The sequence below is a fragment of the Euprymna scolopes genome, chromosome 40 (genome assembly GCF_053919585.1).
Source record: "Euprymna scolopes isolate OS-2025 chromosome 40, ASM5391958v1, whole genome shotgun sequence".
Lineage (NCBI taxonomy): Eukaryota > Metazoa > Mollusca > Cephalopoda > Sepiida > Sepiolidae > Euprymna > Euprymna scolopes.
The window spans coordinates 47,371,675-47,390,086 of record NC_136521.1 but is presented as its reverse complement, the minus strand read 5'-3'; the positions used below and the strand labels follow the sequence as shown (position 1 = coordinate 47,390,086).

At 35.4% G+C, this 18,412-nt stretch overlaps 1 protein-coding gene across 3 annotated transcripts in view; it reads left to right on the top strand.

Annotated features, from left to right (window-relative positions):
- Positions 1-18,412, top strand: part of LOC145265543 (uncharacterized) — a 197,473-nt gene that overhangs the window by 127,997 nt on the left and 51,064 nt on the right. Inside the window, exon 1 of one of the 3 annotated variants that reach the window (XM_080121505.1) lies at positions 12,919-14,452. The exons of the other annotated variants lie outside the window; for them this stretch is intronic. Within the exon in view, the coding sequence (XP_079977631.1) occupies positions 14,247-14,452 (206 nt within the window). The 5' untranslated portion in view covers positions 12,919-14,246. Of the gene's footprint in view, positions 1-12,918; positions 14,453-18,412 lie in introns of those variants that run through there. 3 annotated transcript variants of the gene reach the window in all.

The following is an 18,412-nucleotide window of genomic DNA, read 5'->3' as shown; positions in this document are numbered from 1 at the left end:
TACCGGGGGCCTTCTATCTATGTAAACAACTTCAGTCCTTTGTTTGCACGTAAAGATTGGCAGGAAAGAATAGATTGTTTCGCAGTTTCTTTAAAGTCGCCATCTTTGTCTGTTTCCCTCCCTTCACCCTTCCTTCTTGTTTCAAAACTTATGTTAAAGCCCAGTAGCAAAACTAACAAGTGTCACGTCGATTTCCTGAAATACGTCTTTGTTTTGTAATTAAAGGTCCTGTCTATCAATAGCTAGGTCAGTCAGTCGGTCACACTTTAATTTGGAAAAGTATTTGCAGAATCAAACGCGTACATTTAATGGGCGTATCTTACTTTAGACACAGCACAAATGTAAGAAACGCTATCAGTCTGATTGGTCAGTCAGTTTCGATTAAATTTGAAATTATATTTATGTTGGTCTGTAAAACTTATGTTTCACATTATATTTTAGTTAATCTGTTACGCCTAAATTTGAAATAGAATTCCCGTTAGTCTGTCATGATTAAGTTTCAAATGACATTTACATTGGTCTGTAATGAAATTTTGAAATCGTAGTTTTTGTTGGTTTGCCACGCTTAAGTTTGAAATTGAATTTTTGTTGATCTGTAACGTTTAATTTTTACATTGTATTTTCGTTGGTCTGTCATACTTGATCTTTGACATGTTATTTTCGTTGGTTTGTCACGGCATTACGTTGGTTAATTCGGAAATAGAAGTTTTGTTTATTTGTAATGTGTAAGCTTGAAACCGTATTTTTATTGGCCTATCATGCTTAAGTTATCAAATCGTCTTTTCGTTCGTCTGTGATGCTAAAATTTTAGTAACATGTTTGTTGGTCTGTCACACGCAAGTTTGAAATGTGCTTTTCAATGATATGTTCAGTTAACTTTGAAACAGTACTTTCGTTGCTCTGTCACGCTATGGATTGAAATAGAAAGTTCCTCGATTTAGTTTGAATCAGCATTTTTGTTGGTTTGTCCCGCTTGTGCACGAAATGACGCTTTCATCGTTAGGCGCGCAGATTGGCTGGACGCATTTTCAAAATATTGTCATTTCTGTCATTCTTCTAAGTGCATTGTTTATTTACGTGTAATATGACATTAAAATGATAATTGGTCATAAATTTTGGAGTGGTGTGTCTTTACCGTGTATTACACACCCTCTTGCTGACCAACGGAAACGTCACAACAGAAATGCTGTCACCGATCTTAAAAGTCGACCTCCTACTCACACACACAAACACACACACGCACACACGCACACACACACACACTCTCTCTCTCTCTCTCTCTCTCTCTCTCTCTCTCTCTCTCTCATATGTTTATGTGACAACAGCGCTATTGCAAAACACATTACTAACCAATATTCTTGTTGTAAAATTGTACACCTTTTTTAACATTGTCGTTACATTTTAACAGACCCAACATGTTGTAGACTCCGTCGCAAGGAAATAGAAGAAAGGAAAATAAAAGCTCATCGTAATTTTTTCTTTTTTTTTTTTTAATAAAAGACTTTATATCTGATATTTCCAACAACACATTTTTCTAATCTTTTAAAACGTTAATTTCTCCTTCTCCAGCCGCGTGTGACTTCTCGTCCCTGCTGTGACGTCACCCACGTGTTTCGAACACGCGCTTTTCCGAACACCGGCCACGCCTCGAACACCACTCCTCAAAGCATCTGCTTTGCCGAACACTGCTTCTCTGAACACGTGTGTCCTTTTTATCTCCGGTGTTACGTCACATCGCGCAGCCGGCTTGGTCATTTGCATAGGGATGCTGCTGCTGCTGCTATTGCTGCTGCTAACCTAGCGTCAGCGACTCTGTTACACTGCCCCTGCCTTCAATTTCGAAAAATTTTAGTAGACAACGCCTCCATTGTTGAACATATCACTAACAAGCAAAAATTCCATATTCTAATCGTTAAAAAAAACTATTAATAAAAATAAATTACAATAATAGCAATAATATTCTTTAAATACGTTTAAAGCAATATAGAAGTTATTAATGCAGTTAATAACATGATTTTGAAAGAAAGAAAAAATCACCCCTATAAATATCATAACGTCTTTACTGCTACGTAACGCTGAAGATGGATCTAGACGAATCTGAAAGCAGTCGGGTAAAAAGCGATTATTGCAGCTAAAATAATAATCAAATTCTACTTAACTTCCACCATTACTGATCATCATGGTGTTGCCTCATCGACCATTCATTAATCTTTGTCCTTGAGTGGCCATGGCCTTGAAAAGAGCTGATCCTACTAGTAAAACAAAACTCCTTTCCTGTTGCTACGAGAGTTATTTCCAGGTGAAGCTATAAGAGTTACTTCGCATTTGATTTTCATAGACCAAAAATGGATGTGTTTTATGCTTCCCCAAATCCAACATGCGGTCACTTTTCGTAACAAGTTAGGATATCTGGTGTATCTTAAATAGTACGTGACTATCCCTCCGCCTGGCCATACATTTCGACCGGGCAACGCTGGGTATATACAACTAGTATAAAAATAAAGTCTTCCAAACAACTATGGGGTATACTCGCTCAAATACACGTATATAAACGTTTAATCGTGAAATTTTTAAGTGTATAAATAAATCTAACTAAATCTCTTAAAGTGTATGAATACATGAATTTATTTATTGCGGACTATTATTCTCATCTTTATTGGTTGTTGTTTCACGACGTTTCGGACAAGTATTCCTCTGGCCTTCGTCAGGTGGTAACCGCGACGGATAGGAACTTCGAATCTCCTAACTGCATTCTCAGCCATCACTGCCATCCGTAGTTGTTGTCGTCTCACCACGTTTTGGGCCAAGTACGCCTCTGGCCGGCTTTGGGTAGGATTGAAACCGCTATGCTCATCTGGAACCGTAGAGATTCAACGTCTCTATCAACCGCGGCATCCGTGATGATAGAGAAGTTGCTGTCCGATTCTCCACCCCGTTTTCCCCTCCCCCATCAAAGTAGCTTTTAGAGTTGGGTTAAACAAAAGTTTAAAACAGACAGATATAAGATTGTTCTAGGAAAGGCGCACCTCCTCGAACAAAGCTGGACCGTACTCCATTATGACAAACTAATGTCTGGTGTTTAAGGATAGGTCCTAGGTTGGCAAAATAGTGTCATGAGAAACCTGTCTAGTATGACAACTGGTCGAACAAATGTGTTGTACATTGTTCCTGCAATCTGATCGTGACCACGTTTAATGGCGCTATTACTGGTTTTGTAGTATGAATATACTTCGAGAATCAATTCAGGATTTTATTTCATATTTATTTAGTTTTTTTTTAGGTTTTTTTTTGGGTTTTTTTTTTTTGGTTTTCGTGCTATTTGGATTCAACGAACTACTGTTCTCATCTTAAGTTTGATTTCGGTCAATGTAACCTCCGACCTTCTTCAGGTGTATCTTGTCGAACTCGGGAATGTTTCTGGCGAAATCGGGAATTTGGACGGAATTCCGAACGGAACCCTTTATTTACTTCACAGGGTTAGCATGTTTGTGTTCCATCAGCTATGACTAGATTGATGTCCTAAGTAATTCGCAATTATATTTTTTGGTCGCCCACATTGAGGATTGAACCTTTAACTTTCAGGTGAATATCACTTTTACAATTGATTTTTTTCAAGTATTCTAATCACTGCGGACACTTAAGATGAGAACTGCCGTCCAATGAATTCAAATAATCCGAATAACCAATCCTCATCTCAAAAATTCAGAAACGTTTGTTTTGGTTTGTTTGTTTATTATTATTATTATTATTATTATTATTATTATTATTATTATTATTATTATTATTATTATTATTAAACTCACTAGGAGTATTCACACAAATCATCATCAAAGATTGTCCTTTGAGAAGAACTTGTAGTGTTGCCTGGAGTCTGAGTGACAAGAGGTCTCCCCCATATTTCTAGTATTCTCTACCTTTGCAAAATATTTTGCGTTATCGCAAAAGCCGCTTACCATTGATTTCTCGTTGAGAGCGACGATTGGTTTTCACTGAAATTTGTGAGGCAATAATCCTCTCCAATGTGCCAGTTCTTTTTGCACATCTCCAGCAGAGGTCTGGCTAGTGCTTTCTTCCTCGGTCTTCCCCTCCTCCTGGACCTTCATTATGTGGTGACACTCACAAAAAAGTGGGCGCTTATTTATTATTATTATTATTATTATTATTATTATTATTATTATTATTATTGCTGTTGTTGTGGTGGTGGTGGTGGTGGTGTGTGTGACGTCGAATGATTTAGATAAATCAGATTTTGCGTGATCAGAAAGAAGACAGATAATGGACGAATAATCTTAATCGTCTCGCAATGACAACCATTTTTTTTTTTTGTTTTCTGTTTTTTGTTATTGTTTTTTTTTGTTTTGTTTTGTTTTTGTTTTATCTGCACATGCGCACTGCAATACGATGACGCTATCAATCATGACACTCCTCCTCCTCTCTTTAATTGTTACACGCGTCTCTATATGTCTGCAACCTGTCCAACGCTAAACGCGTAGATTGTTTGGAAGTATCTTTAGAAGACTTGTCCTTGTTTAGATTTATCGCGGTATTCATACACACACATACTCACATGTGTGTGGGGGGGTATATAAAGCCCTTTTAAGAAATTAAAATTATGCTTTGGGTCCCCCGACAAAAAGAGGGTGGACCTGTAAATTCACCCTTATCCGTTTGTCTGTCCGAACTTTTCTCAATAACTACGCCTTGGAATTTTTTGAAATTTTGCACAAACATTAAACATGATATGAGTAAAAAAGTAACAGAACGGATTTTCCAAGAAAAATCTGGTTACCCCCCATAGGGATGCATTTCGGGTTAAAATGCCTAAAATTGGCACTTTTGTGCTTATTACAAAGAATAGATGTCTTGGATTTTTATAAAACCTTCTGAAAAGTTGTAACTAACGGATTTCTATACTTCGCGATAACTCTTGGGCTCTTTTAGAGCTACTAAAAACATTCAATTTTTGGGACTTTTTGGGACAAAATTTTCTGTGTGTCTATTTAGCAGTTTTGCATGGTGCTGGACTCAAATTTAAATATGTTAAGGCCTTGGGGACTTTTGGGGCTAAATGGAGGGGGCAAATGATGGATTTAGTCATTTTTTTTTTTTTTTTTTTTTTTTTGCATGGTGCAGAACTCATATTTACATATGTTAAGGCCTAAAACTGCACCGTTTGTTCATTTTCACCAGGATTTGACGTCCCCTAGGGAAGGCGGGGGGACAAATGCTGAACTTAGTCATTTTTTTATGCCTTGTTCATTGTGCACTCACTGGGGACCATGCATACTTCACTTGTTTTTTTGTTTTGTTTTTTTTTTCGTCTAGAGAAAAAAACCGGTCAACTTTAGCATGAATGCGATATTCTGACTTTATATCATTAAATAATCTCTCTGACTTACGTTTCTGATTTTTTTTAGATGAGGATTGGTTATACGTATTATTTGGTTTCTTCGGACTACTGTTCTCGTCTTGAGTGTCATTTTCACAACGTTTCGGATCGATGTAACCTCCGACCTTCTTCATGTGCATCTTATCAAACTCGGGAATGCTTCTGTCGAATTCAGTAATTTGGATGGAATTCCGCAATGACCCGTGGCGCAGTGGTTAAAGCACTTTGAAAAATTAATTGTAAAAGTGATATTCTCCTGAATGTTGAATTCTCAGTGTGAGCGAGCGAAAAAATACAATTGTAAATTTCATAGGACCTCTATCAAGTCATGACTGACAAAAGGAGAGCATTTATGTGTTTGTGTTTGTGTCTTTAGGCAGATAGTAGTTATTTATGGTTGACGACTACAAAATTTCTCATTTATTACTTTCTCAATACGGAGAGCAAGTTATCGCGTCTCATATGATAATTTACGCTATGGCGTTCTATTTTCGACCATTTAAACGACGATAACGACTGAGATGGCCATGCTGCACGAATTACTCGCTTTGTCGAAAAAAAAAACATTGATAAAATAAAAATAAAAATAAAAATAAACACTTCATATTACATTCCACGCACTACATTGCGTATAACCTGGCTTGGACTTTTAAGAATCACCGTTGAATAAAACTGCACGAATCTTATTTGCCTTAATAGCTTCATGCCATGAAAGAAGAAACAAAATAACGGTGTCTATCCTGACTATCAAGTCATGGCTGACAGAAGGAGAGCATGCGACTCCCGTGAAGTAAATAAATGGTTCCGTCCGAAGAATCTAAATAATACGAATCTCTCTGACTGCTCACTCTTTCCTGGTGTTCCATTTTATTTCAGTCAAAGTTCTTAGAAATCAATGGCCCCTTGCTAATAAAAACACTTCATTTTTGGGACTATTTTATCATATTTGTCCAACATTTTCTGTATATGTCTATTTAGCAGTTTTGCATGGTGCTGAACTCAAATTTAAATATGTTAAGGCCTTGGGGACTATTGGGGCTAAAAGGGGGTGCAAATGATAGACTTAGTCATTTCTTTTTTTGCATGTTGCAGAACTCAAATTTACATATGTTAGAGCCTAAAACTGCACTATTTGTTCATTTTCACCAGGATTTGACGTCCCCTGGGGACTTTGGGGGCTAAATGGGGGTGGGGGAATGCTCAACTTAGTCGTTTTTTATGCCTCGTTCACTGTGCACTCACGGGGGACAATGCATGCTTCACTTTTTACAATTGATTTTTCTAAGTACTCTAACCACTTGTTATTTTTTTACTTCAGTCGAAGTTCTCAAAATACTTGGAACCATTCCTGGCACACTTGATCTCCACATGAGATGCATAGATATTTGAATGCTCCATTGAAGACATTTGCTTCTCAAACACGGAGTTAGTAAAGAAGGTGGAAACAATTTTCCTCTCCTCAATCGACCATTTAAATACGTTATATTTTTCTTGTGGTTTCTTGGTCTTATAGATTCCAGGACAAGAATTCAACTAGTCTGGTGGAGTATCCATCTTCGTGATGTTACTTGAGGTAACATCACTTGGAGAAAGTAAATCATTATTCGTAAAAGTCAGTTTAGGTTGTCCATAAATAATATCTTATTTGTGCTGCGAATACTCCGGGGGTTGTTTTGTTTTGTTTTTATTAATATTTAGTCAGGGTATACTTTCAAGGAAAGCATCCTCATGCCAGATTGTTCTAACAATTCCCGTACAGAGATACCTTAGACACTGGAGGATAATGTCTAGTATGCATTTAAGTTCTCCCAAGTAGGCATTCAAATTGTCCTTTACTATGAATGCCCACCGACATAACATTTATAAGTACTTAATTCCCTTCAATTATTGTGTTTATTTATTATAATTCAGTGGTTCAATTTTTTATGCCTTAATCAATATTGCAGTTCATTAATTTTTTAATCAGAATTTTTCTTGTTATACACATACACACATGTATATATATATGTGTGTGTGTGTGTATACATATATACATTATATATATATATGTGTATATATACATTATATATATTTGTATATATACATTATATATGTATGTATACATTATATATATATTTGTATATATATATACATTATATATGTATGTATATATATACATTATATACGTATGTATATATATACATATATACATTATATACGTATATACATATATACATTATATACGTATGTATATATATACATTATATACGTATGTATATATATACATTATATACGTATGTGTGTATATATATATATATACGTTATATATACTATATATATATTATATAAGTTATATATATGTATATATACGTTATATATATACACTATATATATATATATATATATATATATATATATATATATATATATACACAGGGTGACCTATAAAAACGGGCCCCAACTCTAATTACGCCCCGTTTCTTAGTGTTTTGTCCGAATGAAATGAAACTTTGGTCAAAACTAGTTTATTATATTCAAAACATCACATCAAAACACTACGGTCTTTGTGCCTTTTTTCTCCGTTCTACAGCATATGTTCTAGATGGCTTCATTTAGCTCCGTGCATTTCTTGAGGCGCAGCACGAAGTTGTCCATGATGTTCTTACAAACCGAATTGGTAATGCTCCCATCTCCTTCCTGATGGCTTCCTTGAGTTCCGTGATGATTCTGGATTTCCCTGCGTAGACTCTGTCCTTAAGATAGCCCCAAAGAAAAAATTTGGGGAGGGGCTTAGGTCCGGGCTATGGGGTGCCCACTCAAAATCAGTCTTGAGACTGATCACTCGGCCTCCGAAGTTCTCTTTCAGCCAATCTTGGGACAGGTTTGAGGTGTGAGAACATGCTCCGTCCTGCTGGAACCAGAAAAGGCTCTTGAGCGACGGGTAGATGGTCTGGAGCTCACTCTTGAAGGTTTTGAGGACCTCCACATACCGCTTCTTGGTGACTGTCACTGCTGCGCCAGATTCTTCGATGAAGATTGGTCCGATGATGCCTCTGGCTGAGATTGCAGCCCACACCGTGCACTTAGGAGAGGGCAGGGGCTTGGTTGCTACTTCATTGGGTCTAGAGGACCCCCAGAAGACATTTGTATTGGAGTTCGCCTTTCCATCAAGATGGATGTGGGCTTCATCTGAGGTCAAAAGGAAGTTAAGGAAACTTGGTGTCTCCTCAATCTTCTCGAGCATCTTGGCTGTCATAGCCCTCCTCTGCTTCTTGTCTGAGGCTGTAAGGGTCTGCCACGTCTGTATCCTGTATGGGTAAGCCCTGATATCGTCCACAAGCACTCTCCTGCAAGTCTCACGGGACATACCGAGGGAATGACTTCGCTTACGCACAGAGCGTTTCGGACTCTGCTGGAGAGACTCTCTCACTCTTTCGACCAGCTCGGTTGTTCGCTTCTTGGGACGTCCCGAGTGGCTTGGACGGTTCTCTCTGGCAGCGTTGAGGTTCTCCACGGTCCCATACATCTCGAAGTGGTCCACCCAGTTCTGAATTCTGCTTTTGGATGGAGCCTTTTCACATTCGAACTGACGTATGAAACTGTCCTGGGTTTTCTTAAACGAGCCTGTCTTGTAGTAAAATTTAACACAGTGTATTCTTTGTCCCAGCTCCTACTGAGGTCTTGGTGTATTCACGGTCGTTGATTCTGCCATGTCCTGTAAAATAAGGACAATGAAGATATCACATAAAGTGTACACGGGGCCCTTTTTTGGGGGGTCACGCTGTATATGTTATATATACATACTATATTTATATATATAAGTTATATATCTATGTATATATACGTTATATATATACTATATATATACGTTATATATACTATATATATACGTTATATATATAGTATATATATACACGTTATATATAGTATATATATACGTTATATATATATGCTATATATATATACGTTATATATATATACTATATATATACGTTACATATATACTATATATATATACACGCGTTATATATATAGTATATATACCATATATACACGTTATATATATATATATACCATATATACACGTTATATATATACCATATATACACGATGTATATACCATATATACACGTTATATATATACCATATATACACGTTATATATATACCATATATATACGTTATATATACACCATATATATACGTTATATATATACTAGCATGGGTGATCGGCGTTGCCCGGGTATTTGGAGGTGTATGTTGAGCAAAAAAAAGCGGTCAATTTTTTTAACTTGGTCCCCTATTATGACCCCTTAACATTTATTGTTTTGGACTCAAATCAAGTTATTAAGTTAGATCCATGTCCAAGAAACCTATCTCTAAAATTTCAAGTGTTTAGACCCGAAATTGTTGGAGGAATTTGGTAGAGTTTCCAAAGGTGAAATCGTTGAACTTTAACCCCTTAATCGCCAAATTTCTGGCCGACAACTGATCACATCGATTTTACCAAATCTCGGTACCCTGTATATCAAATTTCGAGTCTGTAGACTTTAAATTGACAGAGTTATTGGGTAGGGAAATGTACACACACAGACAGACACACAAATACACAGACATACACAGCCACGTTCACTTTTATAGATATACTAGCATGTGTGCCCGGCGTTGCCCGGGTGTTTGGAGGTGTATGCTGAGCAAAAAAAAAAAAAGCGATCAATTTTTTTAATTTGACCACTATTATGACCCCTTAACATTTACGCAATAACTCTGTCAATTTTTAGTCTACAGACTCGAAATTTGATATACAGGTTACTGAGATTTGGAAAAATCGATGTGATCGGTTTTCGGCCAGAAATTTGGCGATTAAGGCGTCAAAGTTCAACGATTTGACCTTTGAGAACTCTACCAAACTCCTCCGACAATTTTGGGTCTATGCACTTGAAATTTTAGATATAGGTTCCTTGGACATGGATCTAACTTAATAACTGAATTTGAGCCAAAAACAATAAATGTTAAAGGGTCATAATAGGGGTCAAAGTTTTAAAAAAATGACCTCTGCGGTCTCTTCTAAATAACTCAGACAATTTCTGGTCTAAATATTTGAAATTTTACATAAAGGGTATTCAGAGATAGGGCAAGCTTTTTCATCAGTTTGGGTCGAAAAGTATTAGTTACCAATATATAAATGTATGTATGTATGTATGTATGTATGTATGTATGTATGTTTGCGTGTCTGCCTTAAACTTTCAATAGAGGCGACGGGTTTTACCAAGGTCAGTATCGTTTTAAAGTTCGACCTTTCATACGACAAATATCGAAAAATCGGCTAAAAACATTAATATCTTCCCCTTCAACTAGGCACTTTTTACGGGGGGGGTCACTTTTTTCGCCGATATTTTTGAAAGTTATCCTCTCCTTTAGATTGTCTAGCCTTAATTTTAAAAAATGTCGCTTCCGGTTTGGCGGTGGTCGTAACAGTATAAACGTTAGGTTTAACCCCGTTCTTTTCCTCCTTTGCGGTACTGGTTCGAGCCTGCCTTTCTACTACCATTTTTTTTTTTTTTTGCTCAACATACACATCCAAACATCCGGGCAACACCGGGCTGAAATGCTAGTATATATATACTTTTGAAATAAAAATTATTCAAGTATAAATATTAATAACACAACATTCATTTAGATAGTTCGATAGTGCAAAAAATTCCAATTTTTTAATGTATCGGAGTGTATTATATATAATGAGTCACTGAGGCCTAAAGCCACTCGAGGATAAGGGTTACAGAGATTAGTGGATTGTCAGTTGAAATGATGAAAAATATTATGTGAGGGTTGAAAATCCTGAAATCATGAATAAAATGAGATTAGCAAATATTAGTAAACGCTGCATTTGAAGACTATTATGCTGTAGTTCACGGGGAAACAGTTCCATGGTAATGCATGAAACTGTTTTTTTTTATTGAGTCAGTACTTATCAAGACCGAAAATCAGTCGAGGATGAAGATATAGAATGGATTGTCAGTTGAAATGAGGAATATTATGAGAGGATTGAAAAAATGAATGAAATGGACAAACCGTATTAAGTATTTTGGAAGCTATTGCACTAATTTTATAAGTAGAAATTTTTTTTAAAAATTACTATAACAAACTGGACTTTAAAAAATACGAAGGTGTTATCACTTATCAAGACGGAAGGCCACTCGAGTATAAGAACTAAAGGGATAGAATGGATTAGCACTTGAAATTATGAAGAAAACTAGCAGACAATCTGGCGTTGTCCGGTCGTAAAATATATTATATTTTAATTGATGCAGATTTTGTATTTATTATTATAGAGCTAATTCTATATCGATTATTATATTGTATTCAATATACAGTAGTGATTTAAAAAGTAAAAGAAAATAATTTGTGTGCCATCAGTTAGAATCGAAACTAAAACATATAGCTCGCCAGCTTTATCCGTTAGCGCATGACCTAACTTCATACGTATACAAAAACCTGCAAAAAATAACGTTGTTTAATCTATAACTTTTAATTAGCGCATGCGCAGAAAAAGGAACAGGTATAGTCGACTTACGCCGCGTTAAGGTCAATGTTGTTTTATTTTGTTTTTTAAATTTTGACACCTTAGCAGTTATCTTACTGGCTCAAGATCAAACCAAAACTGTGTTACGTGTCCAAAAATCCTATATATCAAATTTCAACTCTGTGGAACAAATATTCAGAGAGGAATTTGGTAGAGACTTTTTGCACACACGCCGACAAGGTCACTTTTATATATATACTAGCAGATGAACGCGGTGTTGCCCGGTATTAAACGTAACGTTAAATTCCTTTACAAAAAATGAACTAAAAAGCAGAAAGAAACTGAGACGTGTGCATGATTCTTTTTTTCTAAATAGTTCGCATCTCGTAAGTAAAAAAAATACTCGCGCTGAGATCGAAACTAAAATATAAAGACAGTGAATCAAGTACGATAACCATTAGGCTAGCTTGCTACAATCTTTAAAAAGTGTTTTCAACCCTACTTATTCTTAACATAAAGAAGCTTTAAAAGCTGTAGATCAAAAATTCGTTGAGTATATAGTAGGTTGAGAGTTGTGTTTGAAAAAAGACAAGTGCGAACTTTCTTTTTGGCGCCACTATATATATATATATATATAGTTAGTTAGTTAGTTAGTTAGTTAGTTATAAAATATATATGGCGATTAAGCTACACTGAATATTCCGCGTTTCATCCACTCTAGAACTCTTCAGGCTTATAAGAGTCCTAGAGTGGATGAAACGCTTATAAGTCTGAAGAGTCCTAGAGTGGATGAAACGCGGAATATTCAGTGTAGCTTAATCGCCATATATATTTTATAACTAACTAACTAGCTCTACCTATGTATTGAGTAATTTTGAAGTAAATACTTAAAGTTTACGCATAAATTTATACTTTCGTATATTAATTTTATGTGAGTAAATGAACTAGTTATATATATATATACATATATATATATATGTATGTATATATATATATATAATTTTTTAAAAGCCGCAAATTTAAGCTAAATTGAATGTAACTGTTTAAACAATCTATACCTCATTTGATTCGTCTTTAATTCGTCTATAGTTTTACCTGTTCATATTTAACTTTTAATTAAAGTATCCTAGTCTTCATGTCAATTTAAAGAATTAGCTTCAAACCGAGAAGGGAAAAAGAAACTCTGCACAGTGAAAAATTGTTATTTAAATGTAACTTTAGGACATTAATGAAACATAAATACAACAGGAACACAATAAACTAGTTATTATTTAGTAGCATAGCCTTTCTGCAATTTGACAGCCTGCAAATAGTGGGGCATTCTCTTGGATTAGTCTGCGGCAATACTCCGGTGAAAGGGCATCACACTTCTCTTTAATTTTTGTCGAAAGTTCTTCCAGATTTGAAATTTTATCATTGCGTAACTGTTGCTTGATGTAATGTCATAACGTTTTCGATAGAATTGGGGTCTGGAGACTGTGCAGACTAATCCAAACACGGAATACCATGCTCTTCAGAGAACCTCTTAACATTACCACCTGTGTGGATGGAAGCATAATTCTGCATGAAGATGGGATTATCATCCAAATTCCGGCCAAAGCATGCTAGAAAATGATCAGTCAACATGTACTTGGTCGAATTAATTCGAATTTGCAAACGAACTATAGGCCCTGGACCATTGGCACTAATAACGCCCCACACTAAAACAACCTCCACCACCTTGCAGCGTTGAAACTGTGCACCTAGGATTAAATTCTTCGTCCTTCCTTCGACGGACGTACTGCTTACTATCACTGCCTAGCAAACTTGCTTTCGTCGCTAAAAAGCACTTTCGACCAATATGAAGAGTCATGATCTTCATTGCATTTGACGAAGTCCAGACGGCGCTTTCTTTTCTTTACAGAAATCATTGGCATATGTCTTGGAACACATCCTGGCAAATGAAAATCCTTCAGTCTTTTCTTAACCATAGAAAGAGATTTCTTTTTTAACAAGATTATACTGTTGTTGGATTGGGGGAGCCGTTTCAAATCTGTTTCTGAGGCCGCGAAGCTTGATAGCATTTTCTTCCCTGTAAGATCGAACTCTTGATCACTGCCTTTAAAATTCCATTTGTTAAGAAGTACATAGCAAAATAAATTGAGGTGAGGTCGATTATGCTAATATTTAGCTGGAGGTTACCGTATGACTTTATTAAACGCACCTCCCCCGAAAAACTTAGCGGCGAGTTCTTGTGTTTCAAAGAGAACGCACTCGATAAAATAAACATCCATGCCAGGGCGTTAATAAAGGTTCCCGTTATATACTAATTATTTAATTAATAATAATAAAGAAAAAAAAGGAGGGAAAGAATACAATGCTTGGCAGAAAAATAGGTCAACGGATCAGTTTGACCATGTCTGGAAGCGATCTTTCTCTCATTAAGACGGATGTTCCTTCTTCAAAGGTTGGAACCAAAAAGCGTGTTCCGCAAAATGTGGCCTCCGGTGCCAGGAAAATGTTTAAGATTTTTGGTTGCCTTTTTGGCAGTTGCTGCGAAAAGGATGAAAATAATGTCTACTGGTAAGTTAAACTCCTTCGCTCTGATTTCTATGGTAATTTGGAATAATGACCGCATTTCTTTTCATTGTTATATATATATATATATATATATATATATATATATATATATATTTCTTATAAATAGAAATCCAGAAGATTTTAATACTATGATTGGGAATCTTGAGTTAGTCGAAGAAATGGCAGGAACAATTTCTGATTTGAAACCCCAGTTTCATTATTTTGATTTTATTTAGTGTGGGTCGAAGTACTTGTGTAAAATACGGACCGTACTGAAATGGGGTTTGTATTACTGTAAACATAGATTCGAAACAGTTGTCAAACAAATATATAACAAATAAATGTTATCAAAGCCAAGATAAGTTACTTTTCTACCAAACTGGATATATTTTTCGTGTTTTTATTCAATGTAACATGTTTATTCAGCTCGAAAAACATAGTGTTTACCGATGTATTGGAAAATTCAAGATGGCGCCTCACTCCCTCTTTAACACGGTAAGTTTGGGAAAAGGTGTTATAAATAAAAACCTAGATAAAATACTGTTAAAAACTCGCTCAATATATGTTACCGTGACATAGGTTGACATATATTCGGCGGGTTTTTAATAGTATTTTGTGTAGTTTTTAATTTATAACACCTTTTCCCAAACTTACCGTGTTAAAGAGAGAATCAGACGCCATCTTGAATTTTCCAATACATCGGTAAACACTGTATGTTTTTCGAGCTGAATAAATGTTACATTGAATAAAAACACGAAAAATATATCCAGTTTGGCAGAAAAGTAACTTCTCTTGCCTTTGATAACATTTGTTATATATTTGTTTTTTGACAACTTTTTTGAATCTGTGTACAGTAATACAAACCCCTGAAATGTTTTTAGAAACCTATTCGGCGCTTATTACGGCGGCGATTTTAAGCGATTTTACTACTAAACTGCATTGAATGTAAGACTTTTTTTTTCTTTTTTACCTCAACACGTCGATTTGAGTTGTCCTCCCTCCTTTATTTCATCTGCTTTAATCATAGCCGACGAAAACCCTACGACACGTTAAGTCGTAAAATTTAAGTTGCTTGAATAAAATTTATTTTACGAGTACCCAACCTCTCCATGTTAAGAACGGCTTTCGGTATGAACACCCTGCCCCAACCTCGAAAGCCGTTCTTAACATGGGGAAGTTGGTGATGTTTATACTATGCTGGGTACTTTCGTAAAAAAAAAAAAAAAAAAAAAAAATACCCGTACATATGCACTTCTGTTACCGTGCTGAAATAACGTTATTTTGAAAGCCATTCTTAATATGGGGAGGAAAAGGTGTTTTGTAACTATTCTGTGCTTCAACCTTACAATTTAATAAAATAAAGATATCGTGAAACTTGCATTTAACCTGAAAAAAAAAACTATCTAAAAATAACGTACTCACTAACGAAAGTATATAAGTACTAAAATTTAAAAAAAAAAAAAAAAAAAAAAAACTACGTGATCAATTTTTTATCTTCGTTCCGTGGCTGGTACATACATTATACATACTTTTCTGCATTTTCTTTACTTTTAATTGCCGCCATAAAGTGTTAATCTGAATGAGAATCACGTATTCTTAATAAAAGGGTTTTATTTATTTGCTTCCCCACGAAAGCAACCTCGACTCAAGGTCGTTTTTAATGTGGTAGAAAACCAGTCCCCCCCCCCAAAAAAAAAAACTTTGGCAGTATCCAAATAAATAGTAATTGTCTCGGTATGAAGGGTTTCCTCTACATTGACCAAGGACAAATTACAGAACAAATACTACCCAGGCCAAAGCCGAAGGGTGTTTGTCGGCGATAAACTACATTATTTATATATTATATTTATCATAATTATAATTATTACATGTTAGGGTAAAAAAATAAATAAACTTCGTTAGTTTGTCCTTCATAGTAGCTATTGGTTCATGGCTTTTTTTTGTCTGTCTTAACACTCTGTACACGACAATCGCGAAATTTATTGAACCTTTGTGAGACTTTCTTGTAAAACCAATACATTAAAGTAACGCAATACCACCACAACAAAAAACATTAATTACCAAAACATTTATGTACTTTCATAAGCAAGTAAAGCATGCATGATCCCCCGTGAGTGCACAATGAAAAAAATACTAAGTTCGGCATTTGCCCCCCCCCCTATTTAGCCCCAAAAGTCCCCAGCGAATGTCAAATCCTGGTGAAAATGAACGGTGGAAGTTTTGGGCCTTAACATATGAAAACTTGAGTTCTGCACTATGCAAAAAAAGAAATGCCTAAATCCATTTGTCCCCCTACCCCACATTTAGCCCCAAAAGTCCCCAATGCCTTAACATATTTAAATTTGAGTTCAGCACCATGCAAAACTGCTAAATAGACATACACAGAAAATTTTGGACAAATATGGTAAAATAGTCCAAAAAATGGAGTGGTTTTATTAGCCCTAAAAGAGCCCCTGGGGCACACCCAAGAGTTATCCCTAAGTATTGACAAACAAAATTATATAAAAATTAGTTAATTACAACTTTTCAGAAAATTTTATAAAAATCTAAGGCATCAATTTTTTTTTTTTTTTTTTTTTTTAAGCACAAGTCTCAATTTTAGCTATTTTAATTCGAAAGGCGCACCCTGCGGATTTTTCCCGGAAAACCTTTTTTTTTTTTAACTCCTATCACGTTAATGTTTTTTCAAAATTCCAAATCGTAATGATTGAGAAAAGTGCGGAAAGACGAACGGACGAACGGACAAGGGTGAATTTACAGGTCCACCCTCCTTTTTGTCGGAGGACCAAAAATAATGTAAAACAATTGAATTAACAATTTCATTCAAAAATAGTACAATCCGTATTTTGTATAAGTACTCCTTTTATTATTGTGGCCTGAAAAACACAAAACCTAGCTTAAAACTTATTTTCTAGGTTTTCGGGTATGTTGAAAACGAATATTGCATTTAAAGTTGGGACCGATACAAAACATTTTCCTGCGTGTTTCGTGTAGTATAACGCGGCAGCCATATTTGTTCAAAACGGAAACGACGTAATAAATTTTCAAGATAATTAAGAGTTAATGTTTTTTATTATTTAAAAATAACCATTAAAAAGGAAAAGTATAATTAAAATACGCGCGCTTGCGCGTACAATGATGGATACCACTTATAAAGAATTACATTGCTTAATATCCAGAAGACTACGTATTTAGAAATTTTAAATGCGACATTCGTTTACAGCATACATGAACGACTATAAAAGTCGTCAGTTTAAAAGGAAAATGTTAAGGTGGAAATCAAATAAAAAAAAAAAATAAATAAATAAACAATTGATTAATCATCACAACAGAAGTTTAGTTAAAAATACACCTCTCTCTCTCCCTCCCTCCCATGCTAAGAATTTCTTCCATGATGACATAAGATGGCCGCCGTGGTTTACTACTATATGAAACACGCGGAAACGTATGCTTTTAATATCGTGAAAACTAGTTGCTGACCTCAAATTTAAATGTGATATTCATTCTCAGCACACCCGACTTTCTCTAGGAATCAACTTTCTAAATGAAGGGTTTCTGATGGTCTACCACAATTAGCTTTTTTTTCTCATAGAATTAGTATCGTCTGTCATTTTTAAGTTGGGGGGGGGGAGGTAAGGTTGCTTAATCGACACCCAAGAAAATATCGGTACTGGCTTCAGAAACTGGCGAACGGTCAAGAGTTTTGCCGAACTGCCTGAATGTACAAAGTGTTTTGTACTCGTGCTGTTTACGGGTCATGCTGAAATAATAACGTGATTATTTAGAAAGCAATTCTTAAGATGGGAGGGGCTTTTTTTTCTTTAATATACTATTCAGTCCCTTCACCTAACAATATAAAAAAAATGAATTTAACTTAAACCCTATATGTTTCCTATAAAAAAAAAATAGCCTAGTTCCTACTTTGCATAAGTACCGGACCTTCTTAACATAAGGAGGGGCTTT